The sequence below is a fragment of the Ovis canadensis genome, chromosome 2 (genome assembly GCF_042477335.2).
Source record: "Ovis canadensis isolate MfBH-ARS-UI-01 breed Bighorn chromosome 2, ARS-UI_OviCan_v2, whole genome shotgun sequence".
Lineage (NCBI taxonomy): Eukaryota > Metazoa > Chordata > Mammalia > Artiodactyla > Bovidae > Ovis > Ovis canadensis.
Window position 1 is genome coordinate 40,305,121 of NC_091246.1, and position 23,794 is coordinate 40,328,914.

Here is a 23,794-nt window from a genome sequence, read left to right on the forward strand (position 1 = left end):
AGCAAAAATACTCACTGCTAAGAGGTTTCATGCTCCTTCCATGAGAAAAGGTAAGAGATTCTGGAAGTTGCACATTCAGACTTACATTAACTCACCTTAGTATGGGTTCTGTTGTTCATAGAAGTCAGAAATAATAAGATGTATTAGAATATTCAAGCTGGCTTTTACATGAGAATCAAATAAGATATAATATGAATTCAGAGAGAACTCCTTCTGTGGAAATGTCTTCCAAACCAGATACAAGAAAAAGTGCCTCCTTCTTCACTTTACCCATGATCAACCAGCATGACCTCATACTCCAAACTTGATCCCAAGCCTCTGTCCAAAATCATATTCATATTTCAAAAATAATAATTTATCACTAGTGGGATGGAACACCTCAAACTTCAGATTTGTTCAAGACATATTTCTTGATTGCTTATTTTCTGCAAGCACCGGGCTGAGAACCATTGTTACAAAAGTGATTAAGGTATAATTCAGCTGGAAGAAGGTTATGGACAGAGGAGCCTGGTGGGCTACAGTTAATAGCGTCGCAGAGAGTCAGACATGATGGAGCAACTGAGCACATGGCTGGAAGGAGCTTGTGACTTTTATGGGGTCAAGGTCAGAATGCAGAGGTCTCAAGACGAGTGAGCATGGTAGGTAACTCTTTAAAATAAGGCCAGGTTGTGACAGGGGCATAGAAAAAGGGCATCTAACTCAGGCTGGGAGTTTTAGAGATGGCTTCTTGGAAAAGCTAGTATCTAAACTCAATCTCAATGGGAGTTAGGTTAAGAGGTGGAGAGAGAGCATTCTGGATAGAGAGAATGACCCAATGTCATAGAGGGTTGAAACAGCACAGAATAAGCAATTTAGTTCCAGGCATTGAAGACCAAGTGAAAGAGGCTTTTAGTCCCCAAGACCCTGTCTACCTGTGCTAGGAGCATGGGCTTTCTGGTCTAGGTACTGGGGAGCCATGGCAAGGTTTTGAACATGAGAATAATACAGCCGGATTTTCACTATGGAATTCATACTTTGAGGCAGAGAGGAAAAGACCTAAGAAGCCCACCAGGCAGGGTGGGGCCAATTAGGAGCCTTTTTCAACATCATCATCAGCCAGAGATGAATGAGGGTAGAAACAGCACACCATAGTAGGAGGGCTGGGGGAAGAAAAAACCAAAACATTAGAAAGGTAAAATGACCAGCTTTGGGGAGTGCTGAAGATGGATGTGAGAGTTGGACTACAAAGAAAGCTGAGTGCTGAAGAACTGATGTTTTTGAACTGTGGTGCTGGAGAAGACTCTTGAGAGTCCCTTGGACTGCAAGGAGATCCAACCAGTCCATCCTAAAGGAGATTAGTCCTGGGTGTTCCCTGGAAGGGCTGATGTTGAGGCTGAAACTCCAATACTTTGGTCACCTGATGTGAAGAGCTGACTCATTGGAAAAGACCCTGATGCTGGGAAAGACTGAGGGCGGGAGGAGAAGGGGACAACAGAGGATGAGATGGTTGGATGGCATCACTGACTCAATGGACATGAGTTTGGGTAAACTCTAGGAGTTGGTGATGGACAGGGAGGCCTGGCGTGCTGCGGTTCATGGGGTCGCAAAGAGTCAGACACGACTGAGTGACTGAACTGAAGATGGAAAAGTCAAGGATGAATGATGATGTGATGAGTTGAAAAATAAAAGGAGAGGAGTATTCTTGGAGGGAAGAATGTAACTGATAGGAAACTCTAAGGAGGAATTTCAAAAATGTTTCTGGGTGCTGGCAGGATCCTTGAGGAGACAAGACCCATTTGGTCTTATAAAAGAGCCATTCACTGGCAGTAACCTTTAGGATTGGTGTTGTAACATCAGTTTTACAAAGGAGTTCTATTCGACAAGCATTTCTTTTATTTCTCTTTTGGAAACTGAAGTTGGCTGGAGGAGCTAGTGAGAACCAGAGGGGGAGTTTAACAAAGGCTCTTATTTTACTTGGAGACAAAAATATTCCGAGTTCCACTTTCAGATGACTTACTATTGAGATCTGTTTGACTTCAAACCACTTGAGGATCCCAGGGAAGGTATAGGCAGTCGTATATGTGGTCCTTTCAATCCACATGGTCTGGTGGAAGGAAGGAAAGTAGGAAATGTTGGTCAGTTCCCAGGAAAAACAGCAAAATTCTCAGGTTGAGATTCTATTGATTTAAAAAATTTTTATTTTAAATATTTTTTCATATTAACAAATTTTATTTAATATTTTATATTATTCTATTTTGTATTTACTTTATATTTTATTTAAATAATTTATTTTATAATTTATTTTATATTGAAACTAACATAATATTGTTTTAGTTTCAGGTGTATAGCAAAGTGACTCAGCTATACATATAAATGTATCTCTTCTTTTTCAAACTCTTTCCCCATTTAGGTTATTACAGAACTGGGAACAGAGCTCCCTGTGCTATACAGTAGGTTCTTGTCGACTCTCCAGAAATTCTATTTTAAACGCCTCCTTAGTGAATTAGCCCAAATTTTCTACTAAACTTTAAAGATTCTATATGTTTAAAGAAGAAAGGAATTCTCTGTTAAGTCCCCCTCACTCTTTTTTGATGGGAAATTTGGGGTCCAGAGAGGTGTGACATGCCCAAACCAAGTTCATGGTGGCAGCAGGCACAGGAGTGGAGCCCCGTTCCTGGATCCCTAGTCCAGCGCTTTCCACTGAGAGGACAGCCTGCCGACGAGGTAGTAAGTACATGGACCCTCTACACCAGGGCTGCCATCATTTCTGCTGTAGGTGCTGGTTGGGTGGACAGCCTCCATTTTGGATGTCAATTTCATCTTATTTTAGAGGTCCAAGTGGTAAACTCACAGCAAACTCATTGTCAGGATCCTTTTCTCCTTTCCGGAATGGCCGAGAATACCTGAACTGCTGTACTTCATTGGCTCTGTAGTAGCTGGGGAAAGACACAGTCACAATGCTGCAGCTTCTTTCTTACAATAAGCACTCCTCCATCAAAACCTGGGACACATTTCACATGGACTGAGTCTTATCCGTTAAATTATCTCAACACCAACATAGTCTCCATGATGAAGGCTGGAGGTGGTACATAACTTGATTTTATTGCACGTCTTAATTACTGATGCATCTATCGCAATTTTAAAAGGCATATGGGGCTTCCCTGGTGGCTCAGTGGTAAAGAACCCACCTACGAATGCAGGAGACACAGGCTCCATTCCTGATCTGGGAAGATCCCACATGCTGTGTGCAGCAACCAAGCACATGCGAAACAAGTACTGAGCCAGCACTCCACCAACCAGGAATGACACCTACTGAAAGCTGTGGGCCCTGGAGCCCATGTTTTGTAACAGGAGAAGCCACCACAATGAGAAGCCCAAACACTGCACCTAGAGAGTAGCCCTCACTCACCAGAACTAGAGCAAAGCCCTCAGAGCAAAGAAGACCCAGAAGAACCAAAAATAAAATAATAAAACTTTTCAAAAGACTTAAGGTAATAAAAAAAAAAAAACTGTTAAACAAATAAAAGGCAAAAGAACTTATGGCAGTGTTTGTGATCTCATTTGTATAATTCTCTAATAGTTTCATCAAGCCAACTAGCATTTTAGCTTCTTAAGAAAAGGGATGAGGCCTTCAGTCATGGGGGAACTCACCAAGCAAGGTGAGGTCAGCCATTACTGACTAGCGAATCCCTCTGGGTGGAAAAATGAACTAGGGGATCTGAGCTCAAGAGCGAACTTCCTAATTTCCTACCCTCTGCTTGAAAAAATTAAAATAAAACCCCCAAATTCTATGAGTTACCAAGCTCTTACCTTATACTGAACACGGAACAGACATTTGCTGTGGTCTGAACATTTGGGTCCTCTGCTCATCCCTATGTTGAAATCCTAATGTCCAGTGGGATGGTGTTAGGACATGGGCCTTTGGGTGGTGATTAGGTCATGATGGTGGAGCCCTTGTGAATGGGGTTAGTGCCCATATTAAAAAAGAAGAAACACAGAGCTCCCTCACCCCTCACTCCAGCATGGGAAGACACACTGAGAAAATGAACCATATATGAAGCAGGAAGTAGGCCCTTACCAGACACCAAAACTGTGAGAAATAAATTCCTGTGGTTTATAAGCCTCCTCAGTCTATGGCTTCTGTTACGGTAGAGCAAACGGATGAAGACAAAAGAAGGTCTTTCAAACGGTAATGAATTTAAGGATTTGGTTTTGGTAGACTTCTACATAAAGTGTGTGTGAGAGACACATGGTTTAAAATACCAAACCAAAAAACCCCACTTACTTTAAGATCTGCTCCGGAACTGGTTTATCCTTGTAGTTGGGTGGAAGGTTCATCACTGGCTTGACAGTGAAGCACTGCAAATCTGAGGAGCTCGTTAAGGAAGAAAGAGCCAGGAAGCCAAATTACAACATAATTTGAGAATCACTGGGCTATGCTTTACAATGTTACAGCTTACAAAGAATTTTCACATAAATGATCTTTTTATCTTGATCTTCACAGAAATGCTATTAAATATTTGCAAAAAAATAGAGTTCAGTTCAGTTGCTCAGTCATGTCCAACTCTTTGTGACCCCATGGACCTCAGCAGGCCAGGCTTCCCTGTCCATCACCAACTCCCAGAGCTTGCTCAAACTCATGTCCATCAAGTTGGTGATGCCATCCAACCATCTCATACTCTATCATTCCCTTCTCCTCCTAACCTCAATCTTTCCTAGCATCAGGGTCTTTTCCAAGGAATCAGTTCTTCACATCAGGTGGCCAAAGTATTGGGAGTTTCAGCTTCAGCATCAGTCCTTCCAATGAATATTCAGCACTAATTTCCTTTAGGATGGACTAGTTAGATCTCTGTGCAGTCCAAGGGACTCTCAAGAGTTTTCTCCAACACCACAGTTCAAAAGCATCAATACTTTGGCGCACACCTTTCTTTATAGTCCAACTCTTACATTCATCTATGACTACTGGAAAAACCATAGCTCTGTCTAGACAGACCTTTGTTGGCCAAGAAATGTCTCTACTTTTTAATATGCTGTCTTGGCTGGTCATAGCTTTTCTTCCAAGGAGCAAGTGTTTTAATTTCATGGCTGCAGTCACCATCTGCAGTGATTTTGGAGCCCCCCAAAATAAAAGTCTGTCACTGTTTCCATTGTTTCCCCATCTATTTGCCATGAAGTGATGGGACCAGATGCCATGCTTAGTTTTCTGAATGCTGAGCTTCAAGCCAGCTTTTTCACTCACTCTTCTCTTTCACTTTCATCAAGAGGCTCTTTAGTTCCTCTTCGCTTTCTGCCCAAGTATGGTGCCATCGGCACATCTGAGGTTATTGATATTTCTCCCAGCAAACTTGAATCCAGCCTGTACTTCATCCAGCCCAGCATTTCTCATGATGTTCTCTGCATATAAGTTAAATAAGCAGGGTGACAATATACAGCCTTGATGTACTCCATTCCCAATTTGGAACCAGTCTGTTGTTCCACGTCTGGTTCTAACTATTGCTTCTTGACCTGCATACAGATTTCTCAGGAGGCAGGTTAGATGGTCTGGTATTCCTATCACTTAAAATTCTTAAAGAAAATTCTTTAAAAAGCCAGAGTTACCCCCTCAGTAAACCAAGTCCTGGAGAAGTTAAGCAACTGGTTACAATCAGATGGCTATGCAGATATGACTTTGGGATAAGCTCCAGGACTCGTGTTTCTACATCAAATCCATAAAGACCTCTTTTCATTGCTACACCAAGGAGGCATCTCAATTGTTTTCCTGAACCCTCAAACTGAAACCTTTCTTTCCCAAGCATCTACTAAGTGTTAATAGACCACTACACTCTCCTTTGAAAGACATGTCTGTCAACTGCTCTATCATTATTAGTGTCCATCTTTCTATAGCAACTGACCACTCTATACCTATAATTAGTATGTACTGAAATTTTATTATGTGCCAGGGACTCTTCTATTTTACAGACAATCTTTACAAGAACTCCAAGCGGAAGAGTGATCATTACCCCCGTTTTCTTGATAAGAAAACTGAGGCACAGAGAAACGGAGCTGCCCAAAGTGACACAGGAAGGGACAGAGCTGGGACTCGAACCCAGGCAGTTTGCTCCAGAGCGCTTTTTCTTATTTATCTACCATTCCAGACCTGCTCTGGCTTACTGACCTCTTTTAGAATACAGTAAGTTCTCTAAATACGAACCTTCAAGTTGTGAACTTTCAAAGAGGTGAGTATGCATGCCATGCCGTCAATATCAGGCCTGAGTGAAGTTGCAGCTTGCCCTCCTCTCCTACTGCTGATGCTCTCCCATCTCTGCCATCTCCCTCCTCCAGTCAGCAGCTCTTCTCGCCTATTCACTCAACACCGGTCCCTGCACGGCAGCTGTCGTACTGGACTACCGTACTTTTCAAGCTACTGCACTAAGATTAATAGGGTTTAACTTTTTGTGTTTGTCTTTTATGTATTATTTGTATGAAAAGTATTATAAACATATGACAATATAGTACTGTATGGCCGATTATGTTACTTGGGTACTTAGGCTAACGTTTTGGACTTATGAACAAATGAGACTTGCAAATGTACTCTTGGAATGGAACTTGTTCGTATGTGGGAGACTTCCTTTACTGTTCGATTCCATAACATCTCTAATTTTTAAAATGCATGTAACTGGTTTTTCAGTAAGATATTATACATTACCAAAAGAGAGCTATATGTCTTTATACAAGATCCAGAATTCAGAACAGGAAGTCTACATTCTCCCTGGGCTCTGCCTGTGACTATAACACATGTCCTTCCATACTCAAGATTTGCTTCTCATCTCTCTCTCTCTGTTACTTCATAGCCCTGAGCTAAGGACATTAGGTTCCCAAAGCTTTTATGCAGAATGGGACACTGAGTCAGGATGGTTAAATGAGTCTGAGGACAGGACCTACCTGCATGCAGGCACAGGACTGAACCCTCACCTTCTCTGGCTGGGCTGGGGCTGTAACAGGTTCCAGAGCTCTGGGCTGGGACTTCCCTGGTGGTTCAGTGGATAAGACTCCACACTCCCAATGCAGGGGGACTGGGTTTGATCCTTGCTTGGGGAACCAGATCCCACATGCTACAACTAAGAGTTTGCATGCCACCAACTAAAGATCCCATGTACTGCAGCCAAGACCTGACAGAGCCAAAGAAATTAGTAAATAATAAATGTTAAAAAAAAAAAAAAAGAAGAAGAGCCCCTAAGCTGTGGTCCGAGACAAGGATACACTGCTTGGGAGAAGACTTGATATCATCCCCTGGGGGGGTGGTGCTGCTCATCTTCTCGGCATTGGGAAACTGGGTCAGCAGCCGCAGGCTGAAGTCTTCTCGCCTTTCATATTCCTTCCCCCGGTAGATGAAGATCTTGTTCTGCAGGTCAGGACAAGCAGGGAGAAGCATTAAATATGAACAGTGAAGGGCAATTGGGGATTCAAGTCTCAAGGAAGTCACCGTCCTCTCCAGGCTGAGGGCAGCCCCTCCCTCACCACCATGTTCCCACTGAACACTTACTATGTGCTCACAGCAACCATCGTATCTGAAAGAGCTCACAGTTTATTTGGGGAGTTAAGTCAAAATGCTTCTCAATAGGGTGCCCTAGGATGATAACTTGTGTGCAAGGTCTACACTGATCCACAAGGAGCTAAGGAGTTTGCACCCGATCGGAAATTCATGATGTCACTGGGCATGCTGCTTAGGTTAGCTGGTATTTCTCATGGCAAGAAAGTGAAAGAATGAAGGGCATTCATATACACGGAGATGCAAGCTCCTTTCTCATTCCTTAACTTACTGGATGTTACTTTCTCATCATGACCCAGTAAGTTAGGGAATCAGGACATGAGCGACCCTGCTTCAGAGAACTTGAAAGTGCAAACAAGATCAATCAACAGGTTAGGTGGGAAAAGAGAATAGGATTAATCAACAGCCAGTCCCAAGCCAATCCTGGAGATGGCTGCGGATGACAACATCAAGGTCTCATAGACAAAAACTGCTCTCAACACTAGTCTTTCCACTCCAAACTGCAGCTTTTTTCCTTTAATAAAATTAACAAAATTGGATTTTTTGGAAAAGAGATTTGTGAGGTCCCAGACACAGAAGAAATTTGCCTCATGGCTCTTCCAAGTTCAGCTGTCACTGTTTTGATGGTTCCTGCTCCTCTCATTGTCACAAAGATGAACACTTAGCTTAGTATTTAAAGCATACATGTATTGTGGTGTACTGTGTGTTCAGTCTCTCTGTCGTGTCTGACTCTTTGCAACCCCGTGGACTGTAACCCATCAGGCTCTGCTGTCTATGGAATACTCCAGGCAATAACACTGGAGTAGGTGGCCATTTCCTCCTCCAGGGGATATTCCCGACCCAGGGACTGAACCCATACCTCCTGCGCATTCTGCAATGCAGTTAGATTCTTTACCGCTGAGCCACTGGGTAAGCCCCACACATGATCCATTTTTAACCAAAATCTGGGCCCCTACTGTCCTATAAAATGTTTCTTAAAAATCACTAGTCCAGATAAATGGACAAAGATGTGGTACATATATACAATGGGGCATTACTCAGCCATAAAAAGGAACAAAATTGGGTCATCTATAGAGAAGAGGATGGACCTAGAGACTGTCATACAGAGTATGTATAAGTAAGTCAGAAACAGATAAACAAATACCATATATTAACACATAAATGTGGAACATATGGTACAGATGAACCTATTTGCTGAGCAGAAATACAGACACTGACATAGAGAACAAATATATGGACACCCAAGGGGGAGGGGAAGTAGGAGGGGCTGGAAGATTGCGACCGACATATACATGTCTGGACTGACATACTGACATATAAGATAGATGACTAATAATGACCTACTGTATAGCACAGGGAACTCTACTCAATACTCTGTAATGATATATATGGGAACAGAAACTAAACAAGAGGGGATATATTTATACATATAGCTGATTCACTTTGCTCTACAGCAGAAACTAATACAACATTGAAAAGCAAATCTACTTCAATAAAAAAATCAATCAGGAGAAAAAGTTTTAAAAATCACTTGTATAGCCATACACTAAGCATGTATTGAGCAAATGAGATCTGCTAAATGCTAGGGGTAAAATGCTGACCCTGCTCTGGTGGAAAGACACAGAGAACAAGTAAACGAGTAAGTTAATGAAATAATTTTGGTAATTTAAGTATCTTGAAGGCAATAAACCTCTAGGCCCAACATAGAGGGCCATGAAAACTGCCCAGTCTTTTGGAATTGATGATTAAATGTTTCCAAGCTGGGAGAGATTTACGTGACTGATGTTGCAATATGAGATTTCATCATTCAGGCAGAACTATGGTGAGCTAGGGATTGGAATATAAGAAAACACTAAGGGTATGACAACTGTGGAGAAAACCAGAGAAGCAGGAGCTCAACACAAAGGTGCTCAACCTGAAGGAGAGGGTTTAAGGCACACTCGGGACTTGACTGGGTAGAGATGGAGAGATAGGGTTAGATGAGAAAAGGAGAGGGGAGGACAACCAGGCAAAAAGTACTGAGAGCAGGTAGAAGAAATGTTCTTGAGACTTCCTGGTGGTTCAGTGCTTAAGAATCCGCCTGCTTAGGCAGGGGACATGGGTTCAAGACCTGGTCCGGGAAGATCCCATGTGCCGCGGAGCAACTAGGCCTGTGCATCACAACTACTGAGCTGGTGCTCCATAATAAGCAAAGTCGCCGCAAAGAAGCCCACGCACCGCAATGAAGAGTAGTCCCTGCCCACTGCAACTAGAGAAAGCTTGAGAGCAGCAACAGAGATCCAGCACAGCTAAAAATAAACTATTTTTTTAAAAAGAAGGGTGTTTGGATGTGTTAGAACATGAAAGGCTTTGAAAGACAGGTCAATGGTCCAAAGGTTGGGAATTCGCTGGAGGTTCTGGTAGGAAGGCACAATGTGATGAAGGAAGAAGTGCCGTCAGCCTAACGTGTCCAGCTGTAGGGAAGTGCAGCAGGAGTCCACGTGAGAAAGAGAAGCTGAGGCATCGGGTGTTGGAGCCTGTGGTATTTGGTAAAAAGCAAAGAGACGGGGGAATGCGTCAGAATTCTCAGATGACAGCCTCAGGGAAGGAAGAACAGTGGCGCCAGTGATAGAAACCAGTGACAGAAACAGATGGGCCCCCCTCTGCTGGGGGCCAGGGCAGAGGAGGAGAAACTTACACATTCTGAGTTTGGATGAAATACTCCATAACACAGAAGGGCACTCAGGTTACATCATTCATGTGGATTCTCTATTTTTCAGTACACGTCAACAACACACAACATCTACAAACTCCTATACAGTTCATAAGAACTCCCATCTAATATTCATTTCATTCTCAAATCAGCCCTGCAATGTGGACCTTATTTTTCTAATGTCCAGGTCAGAAAACCAAGACTTGATGGTTATAAGGGGGTTCATGTTTGGGAATGCATGTAAGAATTAAAGATTTTAAAATTTAAAAAATAAAAAACTAAAATTAAAAAAAAAAAAAAAGATCTGGTCAGAATCACAGGTACTCAGATGATGGTTCAGACTCACTTTTTCAACCTGAAAGTCTAGACTTCTTATTTTCACTGAATCACTGCTGCCACTAAGTTTATAACCATTATTTCATGTGAACTAATAATCATATGTAATAAGTGTACTAGCTATCAATATCTTATCATGTGTTAGTCACTTAGATGTGTCCAACTCTTTATGGCCTCCATGGATTGTAGCCTACCAGGCACCACTGTCCATGGAATTCTCCAGGCAAGAATACTGGAGTGGCAAGCCATTTCCTTCTCCAGGAGATCTTCCTGACCCAGGAATCACATGCTATCTCCCACACTGCAGGCCACATTACCGGCTGAGCCAACAGGGAAGCACGAATAATACTGGAGTGGGTTGCCACTGAACTGGGTAGCCATTCCCTTCTCCAGAGCATCAAGAACGACAGCAAATTTAAGATCAGAACCTACTGCCAGGCTCCATCCCAGATCCCCTACTTGTTTCCCTCTCTTTAGCTGCTCAGTCGTGTCCGACTTTTTGCAACCCCAAGGACTGCAGCACATGTGGCTTCCCTGTCCATCACCAACTCCCAGAGCTTGCCCAAACTCATGTCCATTGAGTTGGTGATGCCATCCAACCATCTCATCCTCTGTTGTCCCCTTCTCCTCCTGCCCTCAATCTTTCCTACCATCAGGGTCTTTTCCAGTGAGTCAGTTCTTTGTATCAGGTGGTCAAAGTATTGGAGTTTCAGCTTCAACATCAGTCCTTCCAATGAATTTTCAGGACTGATTTCCTTTAGGATGGGCTGGTTGGCTCTCCTTGCAGTCCAAGGGACTTTCAAGAGTCTTCTCCAACACCACAGTTCAAAAGCAGAAATTCTTTGGCGCTCAGCTTTCTTTATAGTCCAACTCTCACATCCATCCATGACAACTGGAAAAACCATGCCTCTGACTAGACAGACCTTTGTCAGCAAAGTAATGTCTCTGCTTTTTAATAGACTGTCTTGGCTGTTCATAGCTATTCATCTAAGGAGCAAGTGTCTTTTACTTTCATGGCTGCAGTCACCATCTGCAGTGATTTCGGAGGCCAAAAAAATAAAGTTTGCCACTATTTTCATTGTTTCCCCATCTATTTGCCATGAAGTGATGGGACTGAATGCCATGATCATAGTTTTCTGAATGTTGAGTTTTAAACCAGCTTTTTCACTCTACTCTTACACTTTCATCAAGAGGCTCTTTAGTTCCTCTTCACATTCTGCCATAAGGGTGGTATCATCTGCATACCTGAGGTTACTGACATTTCTCCCAGCAACCTTGATTCCAGCTTGTGCTTCATCCAACCTGGCATTTTGCATGATGTAATTTGCACATAAGTTAAATAAGCAGGGTGACAATATACAGCCTTGACATACTCCTTTCCTGATTTGGAACCGGTCTGTTCTTCCATGTACGGTTCTAATGGTTGCTTCTTGACCTGCATACAGATTTCTCAAGAGGCAGGTTAGGTGGTCTGGTATGCCCATCACTTTAAGAATTTTCCACAGTTTACTGTGATTTACACAGTCAAAGGTGTTGGCGTAATCAATAAAGCAGAAGTGGATGTTTTTCTGGAACTCTGTTTTTTTGATGATCCAGCAGATGTTGATAATTCGATCTCTGGTTCCTCTGCCTTTTCTAAAACCAGCTTGAACATCAGGGAGTTCACGGTTCACATACTGAACCAAACCTGGCTTGGAGAATTTTGAGAATTACTTTGCTAGTGTGTCAGATGAGTGCAATTGTGTGGCAGTTTGAGCATTCTTTGGCATTGTCTTTCTTTGGGATTGGAATGAAAACTGACCTTTTCCAGTCCTGTGGCCACTGCTGAGTTTTCCAAATTTGCTGGCATATTGAATGTAGCACTTTGACAGCATCATCTTTTAGGATTTGAAAAAGCTCAACTGGAATTTCATCAACTCCACTAGCTTTGTTTGTAGTGATGCTTTCTAAAGCCCAGTTGACTCTGCATTCCAGGATGTCTGGCTCTAGGTGAGGGATCACACCATCATGGTTATCTGGGTCATGACCATCTTTTTTGTATAGTTCTTCTGTATATTCTTGCCACCTCTTCTTAGTAACTTCTGCTTCTATTAGGTCCATACCATTTCTGTTCTTTACTGTGTCCATCTTTGCATGAAATGTTCCCTTGGTATCTCCAATTTTCTTGAAGAGATCTCTAGTCTTTCCCATTCTATTGTTTTCCTCTATTTCTTTGCATTGATCACTGAGGAAGGCTTTCTTATCTCTCCTTGCTCTTCTTTGGAACTCTGCATTCAAATAGGTTTATTCTTTTCTTCTTTGCCTTTAGCTTCTCTTCTTTTCTCAGCTATTTGTAAGGCCTCCTCAGACAACCATTTTGCCTTTTTGCATTTCTTTTTCTTGGGGATGGTCTTGATCACTGCCTCCTGTACAATGTCAAAAACCTCTGTCCATAGCTCTTCAGGCACTCTGTCTATCAGATCTAACTCCTTGAATCTATTTGTCACTTCCACTGTATAATTGTAAGGAATTTGATTTAGGTCATACCTGAATGGTCTAGTGGTTTTCCCAACTTTCTTCAATTTAGGTACGAATTTGGCAATAAGGAGTTCATGATCTGAGCCATAGTCAGCTCCCAGTCTTGTTTTTGCTAACTGTATAGAGCTTCTCCATCTCTGGTTGCAAAGAATATAATCAGTCTGATTTCACTGTTGACCATCTGGCTATGTCCATGGGTACAGTCTTCTCTTGTGTTGTAAGAGGGTGTTTGCTATGACCAGTGCTTTCTCTTGGCAAAACTCTGTTAGCCTTTGCCCTGCTTCATTCTGTACTCCAAGGCCAAATTTGCCTGTTACTTCACATATCTCTTGACTCCCTAGTCTGCCTTATACACAACTAGTGTTAATGATGCGTAAAATAACCCACCATCTTTTATATCCAGCCTGGAGCTTTCCTTTGCGTTCCAGATCCACATTATCAAATTGTTCACTCAAATTTTTTTGGATGTTTCAAATCTACCTCACATGGAGTATGTCTAAAATCAAACTTTTACAACCTTGAAAAGATGCCAAAAACCCCTCTGCAAGGCGGTACCCACAGCTCTCTGACCCTGTTCTCTGCCTGCCCTGTTTTCTTCATGTGCTTCTCCAGCCTCATGGCTTATGAACCTGCTGTTCTCACTGTTTGCCCCCCTCATGAGAGCTGTCTGGCTTAGTCCCTCACTTCTTTCATGGTTTTATTCCAAAGTCACTTTCTTACTGAAGTCTTTCCTATTCACTCTGTTTAAAATTGCAACTCTAGGGACTTCCCTGGTGGTCCAGTGGCTAAGATTCTGCACTCCCAAAGTGAAGGGCCCAGGTTCCATCCCTGGTCAGTGAACCAGATTCCATCTGCTGCAGAATCTGCATGCTGCAACTAAGACCCAGCACAAACAATAATTTTTTAAAAAAGATTGCAACTCCACCCCCATCATCAGTCTCTCTATTCACTTCCCCTGACATATTTTCTATACAATACTTGCTGAGTGTCTACCCTGTATGAGGCATTGTTCTAGCCCATCAGACATACTCAATATTTTACTTACCCACCTTAGTATTTTTTTATTTACCTGTCCCTCCAGAATATAAGCTCTACAATTTCAGGAAGTTGGATTTGTTTTGGCCCCCAGGCCTGTGGGCTTCCCTTGTGGCTCAGATGGTAAAGTATCCACCTGCAACGCAAGAGACCTGGGTTCCACCCCTGGGTTGGGAAGATTCCGAAGAGAAGTGAATGGCAACCCACTCCAGTATTCTTGCCTGCAGAATTCCATGGACAGAGGAGCCTGGCAGGCTATAGTCCCCGGGGTTGCAATGAGTCTGACACTACTGAGCACGCATGCCCAGGCCTTTATTCCAGCAAGCACCACAATAAAAGATCAATAAATACTTATTCAATGAGTGGATTCACTCTCCTCCATAACTGTGCTTTCCCAGCATTGCTATCTTAGTGGACGGCTCCACTGCCCCACCAATTATGCAGACCAGAGAGCAAGGAATCATTCTTACCACGTCCCTCTTTTTCTCACCCTAATCCCATCAGTCATCAAATACTGTTACTTCGTCTCCATCACATCTTTCCACTTCTCTCTAAAGCCATTTCCCAAGGCTGGCTGTCATCTCTTCCCTAAGTATCTGCCATGGTCTATATGCACGTCCCATCCATTCTCTATACCAAAGCCAGATGACCTCGCCAACACAAAAAATGGGCACTGGCTCCCCACTGCTCTCAGGATGCTGACAAAACAGGATATGGAAACTCAAGGCCCGACACGCTCTTCCCCTGCTTCCTGTCTCACCTCACCTGCCCACTTCTGAATCCCTCTCTTCCCACAGCACTGGTCTGTCACTTCTAGCGCCTGCCACACTCTTGACTGCTCTTTCCTCTGCCTGGAATGCTTTTTCTCATCCCCTTTACCTCTTAACTTCCAGTTCATCTTTTAAATCACAGCTGAAGCAGAAGTTTTCTGGGAAGTCTTTCCTGACTCTTAAAAAAAATTTAGGTATAACTGACACAGTAAAATCTACCCGCTTAGTGTAAAATTCTGCCAGTGGTAACAGACATAACCACAACTACAATTAAGATTCAGAGTGGTTTCATCACCATCAAAAACTTCCCTATGTTTCTCTGCAGGTCAAACTCCCCCCTGGCTCCAATTACCAGATAACCACTGATCTGTTTTCTACCCCTAGAAAAAGTACTGACTTAGGCAGAATGCTGTATAAATAAAATCGTAGAATATGTTGGTTTTAAGGTCAAACTTCTTTTACTCAGCACAATGCATCTGAGATTCATCCCCATGTTGTGTGTATCAGGAGCTTACTCCTTTCCTTTCTTGAGCAGTATTCTACTGCATGGCTATCCCACACTTCGTTGATCCCTTCAGCAGCTCAGGGACTTCTGGGCTGTATCTAATCCTCAGTGATTATGAGTAATGGTGCTATAAACAATCACATACCATTTTCATGCCAACATAGGTTTTTATTTGACTTGTATATATACTACTTGCTTAACCAGCCTGCCTAGTACAGTATACCTGTCTTGGTCAGTTTGAATTTTATATTCATTTATGTGGTTATTTAATTAACTCAGCCATTAGGGTGTAAAATTCATGAGAGCAAGGACCACGTCTGGTTATCGTCAGCACTGTGTCTCTAATGTCTGGCACACAGTGGTGGTGTTGAGTCGCTAAGTCGAGCCTGACTTACTCGCCACCGTGTGAACTGTAGCTCATCAGGCTTCTCTGTCCATGGGATTTTGCAGGCAAAAATACTGGAATGGCACACAGTAGGCTCTTGCCACACAGCTACTGAATGAATGAATGAACTATTTCCTTAGTAGACAATGTAAGCAATGTATTTTCCTGTCCTTTTTGTCTTTTTAAATTAGGGGAAGGAAGGTGGCCAATATATATTTAAAACATAGCTCAGCACTAAAAGAGGCTTCTTTTCTGTGGGAGAAAATAGGAAGCTTTTTTTTAGGTTTGTTTTTGAGATTGTAAAATCAGTATCGCATGATAAAAAATTTCTGAGAAGGAAGATAAACATGGTCCTTCTCACTATTACAACAAAACTGGTTTGATTTTTGTGCAACTTTTACAGTCTTGTCCTGGGGAATATTTGTTTTCAAACTAGCCCTGGCTGGAAATCAAATAAACAATGAGATACATCAATCCACACCTTCCCCTAGCCTGACCCACAGCGGCAGACCAGCGGAGAGGATGGTTCTGTTTTTCCTTTTTTCACTCCACCTGGGAAAAGTCATTTTGCAAAAGAGCTGCCAGAATACCAAAGGCAGCCAGGGGGTGAAGAGACCAGGCGCTCAGGAAGTGGTTTTCCTCCCTGACCACCCACAGTGAGAACACAGGGCTCCAGCTGCTAACACACTAGACCCATCTGGAAAAGAGATGAAGACCTTCCCTCCTCCGACTGCATGGCTCAATGGCCAGGGAGACCACCCTCGAGCGTCTTACCCGCAGGAAAGAAGGGAAGCCCTGTCCGTAGTAGCCAACAGCAAAGTACTCGGGCTGAGGCCTCATGGCCTTAATGATGTTCTCATAGAACGAGGCTCTTTTTTTCTGGAAGACAAAACAAGACATTTCGTGGGGAGGTTACAAGGGCATCGTCAGAGGGGGGAAAAAAAAAGTTCAGGCTCTTTGCTTTGTTGTTTCCTATGTAACACAAAGAAATGAAAGGTTTTTGGAAAACATCTTGTGAGCCAAATACTTATCCTTCTGTTGGATCGAGGGTTTTGGGCCTGTGTCTATGAATGGGCCTAAGAGGGCCTGGAAATCCCTGTGCTGGATGCTCAGTCATGTCCGATTCTGTGACTCCATGGACTGTAGCCCGCCAGGCTCCTCTGTCCATAGGATTTCCCAGGCAAGAATCCTGAAGTGGGTTGCCATTTACTCCTCCAGGGGATCTTCCCAACCCAGGCATCGAAATCATGTCTCCTGCAATGGCAGGTGGATACTTTACCACCTGGGAAGCCCTGGGATTCCTTGCTGTTTTATGCAGAAGGACAAACGTATGTGCATTTCATCTGTGGACAAAGCAGGCTTTCGCTTTCACCAGTTGCTTAAAGGGGTTCGGGACCCCTAAAAGGTGAAGAAGCACTTTTTGGGATTCAGGTGGGTGGTTACATTGGAACAGAGACACAGGAGGAAAGAAAGAGAGAACCTTCCAGTTCACGCAGGTGGTTTAGAATTAAGTCCTTGGTTCAGCTACAAGTACCCAGAAGGTGGTGATGATGTTCTGTTTTTCAATATCTGGTGTCATTCTTAACTTTCCCCCTGGAGAGAGGCTTTCTGGCCAGTGGGAACATGGTCAGCTTTAAAAATAATTTTTTTTGGCTATACCATATGGCATGTCAGATCTTAGCTCCCTGACCAGGGATGGAACCAGTGTTCCCTGCACTGGAAGTGTGGAGTCTTAACCACTGGGCCAGGAGGGAAGTCCCAAGCTTCAGGTTTAAAGGAAGCAAAATAGGCATCCAGACCTGGGGACTTAGACAGTGGTACCCCCGCCACATACACAATGGTGTTAGCATGACTGTATTACTACACTATCTCCGTAAAAGGTTTCTATCACAATGTTTTCTTAGAAAGTTAATATGTAACATTACTCACACTTGAGCTTAATTTAGTTTCTGAAATTCCTATGTGACTCTTTGCATGATGGCAGGAGCAGGTACCATATACAGTGACAAATATTTTTCAAAATGATTGTGACAATTATGTCCTCAAATTTTTACATGACAGTGGGTGGCCTGACCTTTTGTGACCCTTCTACTAAAAATGACCCAGTGTCATTTTGTGTTGGCCTCCTACTGGGCATGGAAAAGTTCACAGCTCTGAGGATGCGGACTATAGGACAAGTAACTCTATGAACAGATGTCAGAAGACATCGGAAGCATGGACAGTCTCATGGAAGGCAGAGTAACCGAGAGGGGAAAGGGAAGCTCGATTAGGGACATGAAGGGTCCACAGAGCAGCAAAAGGCACACAGTAGAGAGGGCTGCAGATAGCGGTCCTGAGCGCCCTATTAGGGATACTCTGGAGAAATACTGATGATAGCTTTTAGATCTCATCTTTCTTCATTTTTAATCCATGCAAGGTGTACTTTTTCCCTCATAGAAAACATCATTTGTGCTGACTTTCTTACACCTATAACACCATTTTCATGACCACTATGCTCAGCTCCTCTGCAGGAGGAAAGACATCTTCTGATTCAGACTCACCAGGAGATCGCCCAGGCCCTCATAGTCAAAAACTTTGCTCTCGTACGTCTCCGCCAACTCTTTGCTCAGCTTGATTGCCTTCTCCCACATCTTCAGAAAAAAAGAAAAGGAGGGTTACAAGTGGAGAACAAAGCAGTCATTGACCCAGCAGCAGAAGCCATTCCAGAGTCACTGGGCAATGACTAAGGAGTCAGGTGGGTTCAGTTTCAGTGGATATACCCCCCGTGCCTCACTGCTCGGATCAACCCTGGTTTCTGACATCATAAATCCACTGTACCCTGGCTGCTCTGCCAGGGGGCATTTTCTATTCTGTCTGCAAGAACAAGAAGAACACCATGTGTCCCCCTGAAAAGCAATGCTTAGTGGAAAGAACAAAGCACTAAAGACCACTGAAAGCGGAGGGGAACCAGTTTTGAAGCTTAGGTCTTGGGAGCATGGAAATCTTGTTGGAGGGGAAGGGAAACAGGCATGGGCTCTGGTTCTGGGCGTATGCGTGTGTGTTTCTTCTGAGTTAGGCTGTTTGGGAGGAGGCAGGGGTATGAAAGTCTGACTGTACTGTTTTGTGGAATTTGGGAAACTACTTCTCCAATTCAGGGCACTGATTTGCTATTTATAACTAAACTACCTACTTGGTCAAAGACAGCTTTAGGAAATGCCTTAGAAAAGTGCTCCCCAACCTTTTTGGCACCAGGAACTGGTTTTGTGGAAGACAATTTTTTCATGGATCAGGGAGGGGGTTGGTTTTGGGATTATTCAAGTGCATTACATTTCTTGTGCACTTTATTTCTATTATTTATTACATCAGCTCCACTTCAGATCATCAGGTATTAGGTCACACAGGTTGGGGACCCCTGCCTTAGAGCACTTATGACCAAGCAAGTTACAGCCAAACGCACATACTCGGCATCTGAGGCTAGCATCCCAGATTGATGAGCCTGTGTTCACTTTGGTTTTTCATAAAATGCCTCTCAGCTGGATACTATTAATAACACAGCATCTGGACATGTCCTATTTCAGTCTTAACCAGGCACTATGGTCCATTGCTTCTGGCTGCTGAAGGACTGTATGTGCAATTCACACAGAGTTGTACAACACTTTAAAATGAAATCTTCTAATGTCATCATTTGCCAAATTTGTCCCTTCTGAAATCTCTGGGCCTGGATCACTCAAAAGGCTCTGAAATGTGCCAAACGGAGACCATTCCAGCTCAGCTAGAACTGATGCAGGAGGCCAGTCAACAGTATCATGGGGCCCAGTTCACTCCTTACTCGCCAAATGCTAAGCTATGAAGAGATAGGAAGATAGCCTAGCAGAGAGGTTCTCAAAGTGTGGTCCCTGCCTGGTCTCTGGGAGTCCCCAGGACCCTTTCATGGGGTCCATGAGGTCAAACCATGTTCTTAATACAAATACTATTTGCCTTTATTTTCTTTTAAATGTTTATGTATTTGTCTGCATCGGGTTTTAGTTGTGGCATGCAGAATCTTTAGTCGTACGTGTGGGATTTAGTTCCCTGACCAAGGACTGAACCTGTAGCCTCTGCATTGGGAGCATGGAGTCTTAGCCACTGGACCACCAGGAAGTCCCTATTTGCCTTTTTCTATGCTCATGCCCTTATGAGTCTACAGTGGAGTTTCCCAGCGGCTACAGGACGTGTGATGTCACAACAGATTGGATGTCGAGATGGATATTTGAATCCTGCTGTTTCTATGGAGCCAGATGATAAAGAGATTTGCAAAAATGTCCTATCACTTATTTTTTGGAAAATACGGTCATTGTTCATAAACAGATATGATTTATATTAACAGGATATAAGCTTATTATTGTTGTTAAAAGAAAAAATACTTAAATTTTTTTTTTAATTTCAAAGAATAAAATCATTAATGGACATAGCCCACATGAACAAAAGCTCTTGGGGTTCTTCAGTGATTTTTAAGAGAGTAAAGGAGTGCAGAGACCACAAAGTCTGAGCAAATACATTTGTTCTGCGCACCTCAAGTTCTTTATCTGTAAAACAGAGATAGGATCAATATTACAGGGTTAGAGCAAGAATTAAATTAGAAACAGTCTGGAAATCACCCAAAATAGTAACTTGCACTAAACGGGTGGTAGTTATTTTATCATTATATTTATTTGATCCATTTATTTGATCAACAGGTTCCACTGGTAAAACAGTGGTGGCTGAAAGTAGCAGGCTCTTAAAAAGAGTCAAATCTGGCAATCCTTTCTGTTTTGGTAGTATTTTCTTCCCCCACTACCTAAGCATTTTCTTTTCTTTTTCAATTTTAAATTTAAAAGCCTTCCAGCTGGACATGTTTTCTCCAGATCAGAGATTTCATGACTTGGTGGCCTTGTTTACATGTTTATTTTACTTTCCCTTGTAGGATTTAAGTTGCTTGTTACGTGCAGTCTACGATGTGAGGCAAGGAGTGACCTAGGGATGGAAAATGCCCCAGGTGTTAGCCAACAACATCTTAAGAATGCACTGATAGTGATAGGACCAGCTCCTGGCCTTCAGCAGTATTTAAAAGGTACAACTATGGCTATGAGAGTGGGGCTCTCGGCTGTTCACTGTATTCTCCATTATGTTAAGTGTCCTCCACATACGTGATCCTTATTTATTGCCTTTCTTACCTTGGGCTTCCCTGGTGGCTCAGAGGCAAAAAATCTGCCTGCAACTCAGGAGACTGGGGTTCAACCTCTGGTCAGGAAGATTGCCTGGGGAAGGGAATGGCAACCCACTCCAGGATTCGTGCCTGGAGAATTTCATGGACAGAGGAGCCTGGAGAGCTTCAGTCCATGGGGTTGCAAAGAGTCGAACATGACTGAGTGACTCACACTTTCTTACCTTAATTTATCTACTCATTTTCTCACCCATTAAAAATATCCAGCCCCCTCTGAATTCAAAGATATACATGGGAATAGTAAAGAGTAAGTTTGGGGTCACCGCTGCATAATAAAGAATTTGTCTGGTTTTTGTCTTGCGTTCCTGGGAAGGAGCTTCTACACTCTTGAGTCTCCCCAGTGATAGAAGTATCTTTGTAGTTCACAGTGGACCCCTCAGGAGACATGGGAATTGATACTAGTGAGGTGACTTATGGTAGGCACGTAGACAGTCTGAGAATGGGGACTGGCCTCGCCAGAACCAACATCCATGTGATTTGTGGGTGGCATGGGGACTCTTGCACTTGCAGCTGGCATCTGAAGTTTGGGCTGACTTGTTGGGAGCCGTGCCCTTAACCTGTGGGCCCTGCACTAACTCTAGTTTTAAGTTTGGGCTGACTTGTTGGGAACTGTGCCCTTAACCTGTGGGCCCTGCACTAACTCAGGCTGGTAAGGATCAGAACTGTAATGTAGTAAGCGTGGCAGTCATTTCCCCCTTTGACCCCCCTCCCCAACACTGACCTTGCCTTTGTCAAAATATGATATGATTTCTTGATATAGCTTCTCTTTAAGCTCTTGCTGGGTGTACACATAGTAACTGTCCCTCTGAAGCAAATGGGGCACACAGGGCTTGTCAGACCACTGGAAAACACACAAAGGCAACACAAGAGATGAGTGCAGCACCATTCATTTAATTAATTAAAGGGGACGAATGCAAGCAAACATTCAACTGAAAACCTTCACGGAAATATTTGTACATATCTGATTCATCCACATTTTCAATGATTCACTAAACACAAAAATTGCATACACACACACACACGCACACAGCAGCTTCAAAACAAACAAGTGTCATGCCAGATGGACAAATACTGAAGGCATTCCATGAGGGTCAGGAATGAGGCGAGGCTGCCAACCAGCATGACTGTGGTCTTGCTGGAGGTCACCATTCATACAACCAGGTAAAAAAAAAAAGATATCAAAGCATAAAAATGAAGAAAAGGGGGTTAAAAAAAAACTATCATGTGAAAGCAGTAGTTGTATTCTTCATAATCAATCTCTTCACAAAGGTGCCTACTAAACACCTACCACAACTGATGAGAGAATTAAGTAGTGGGATAAAAAATAACATATTTGGAAATAATTTAGAGATAATTAAGATAACGGAAGAAAAGATACCAATAAGAATAAATTCAAAATGACTGGATATTCAGGCGCAATCATGCAAATGTACTTAATGCCACTCAATGTACTTATACACGCACAGGATAGTAAATTTTACATTATATGTATTTTATCATAATTACCTTAGAAAGAGAAGCTATCTAGAGATTAACATAACATTTACACAGAAAATGTTAACACACCATGGGAAGGCACAAAAGCAGATCTGAACAAATGGAAAGTCATACCAGGCTTTTGGATAAGAAAGTGCTATTTCATAATCATGGAAATTCTCCCTAAATTAATTTTTAAATTTCATGATTCCAAAGTCCATATGCAAAGATAAACAGAAAGGAATAAGGTGGAAAACTCTGAAAAAGAAGAGGAATAAAGAGTAACTACCAGGTCATAAAACATGTTATAAAGAATTGATAATTAAAACGGTGTGGTTCTGGTGCATTATCCAACAGACACCCATGCAAAATACATAAAATCTTGAAAGAGGTTCCCTTGACTCTCCATATAGTGATTCAGTACATGATAAAGATGAGCTCTCATACCAATGATGAAACTGAACTGTACTTCATAAGCAATATCCTTATTGAGTAGCTATACAGGGGAAGAAGTGGCATCCACACATGCCACCTTATACCAGGATAGGAGAGTGTAACTTTCTGAGCAGCAAAAATGAAAAGATCTACAGTCACTGGGACTTCCCTGATGGTCCAATGCTTAAGAATCTGCCTTCCAATGCAAGGGATGCCAGTTCAACCTCTAGTTGGGGAACTAAGATCCCACGTACCACAGAAAAACTAAGTCTGCACACCGCAACTACCGAGCCTGTGTGCTCTAGAGTCCATAATCCACAAGAGAAGTATTGTACCACAAGAGAAGACCCCACAACCACAATGCAGTATAGACACTGGAGTGTCTGATCACCCCACAGTCAAAAAGCTTTCCCCTCTGATCCAGTAAGATTTCTGGTGCCCCAATCATGAATATGAACTGTGAATGGCTGACCCAGGGCAAGCTGTCAAGCAGAAGACGTCAGTTTTTAATTCCAAACCTTAGAACAATGTACATGTATTCTTTAGGTATAAAACAAAACTGAAACTGTGTAAGAAAATTAATTGCTAGGGACAAAACTGGAGGCAGGGAGATGTAGGAGGAGGCTAAAAATGGAAATTTGGACCAGGATAGCAGCAATGGAGATAAAGAAAAATGGGGGGTTCAGGATTGGGAACTCATGTACACTCGTGGAGGATTCATGTCAATGTATGGCAAAACCAATACAGTATTGTAAAGTAAAAAAAAAAGAATATATAAAAAAAGAAAAATGGGTAGGGTGGGGAGTGTGGAAGAGACCTCTGCTCCCCCATGTTCAGAGCAGCATTACTCACGAGAGCCACAGTACAGCTTAAGTGTCCATCAATGGATGAATGAACACAACTGTGGTTTATACA

The 23,794-nt window shown here is 42.8% G+C and overlaps 1 protein-coding gene across 1 annotated transcript in view; it reads right to left on the minus strand.

Moving 5' to 3' along the window:
- Nucleotides 1-23,794, minus strand: part of DOCK5 (dedicator of cytokinesis 5) — a 274,699-nt gene that overhangs the window by 23,189 nt on the left and 227,716 nt on the right. The window contains exons 38-44 of the mRNA XM_069575968.1: nucleotides 21,690-21,809; nucleotides 18,288-18,377; nucleotides 16,522-16,626; nucleotides 7,219-7,360; nucleotides 4,265-4,346; nucleotides 2,831-2,915; nucleotides 1,997-2,083 (exon numbers count right to left, since the gene is read on the minus strand). Of these exons, the coding sequence (XP_069432069.1) occupies nucleotides 1,997-2,083; nucleotides 2,831-2,915; nucleotides 4,265-4,346; nucleotides 7,219-7,360; nucleotides 16,522-16,626; nucleotides 18,288-18,377; nucleotides 21,690-21,809 (711 nt within the window). The remainder of the gene's footprint in view (nucleotides 1-1,996; nucleotides 2,084-2,830; nucleotides 2,916-4,264; nucleotides 4,347-7,218; nucleotides 7,361-16,521; nucleotides 16,627-18,287; nucleotides 18,378-21,689; nucleotides 21,810-23,794) is intronic.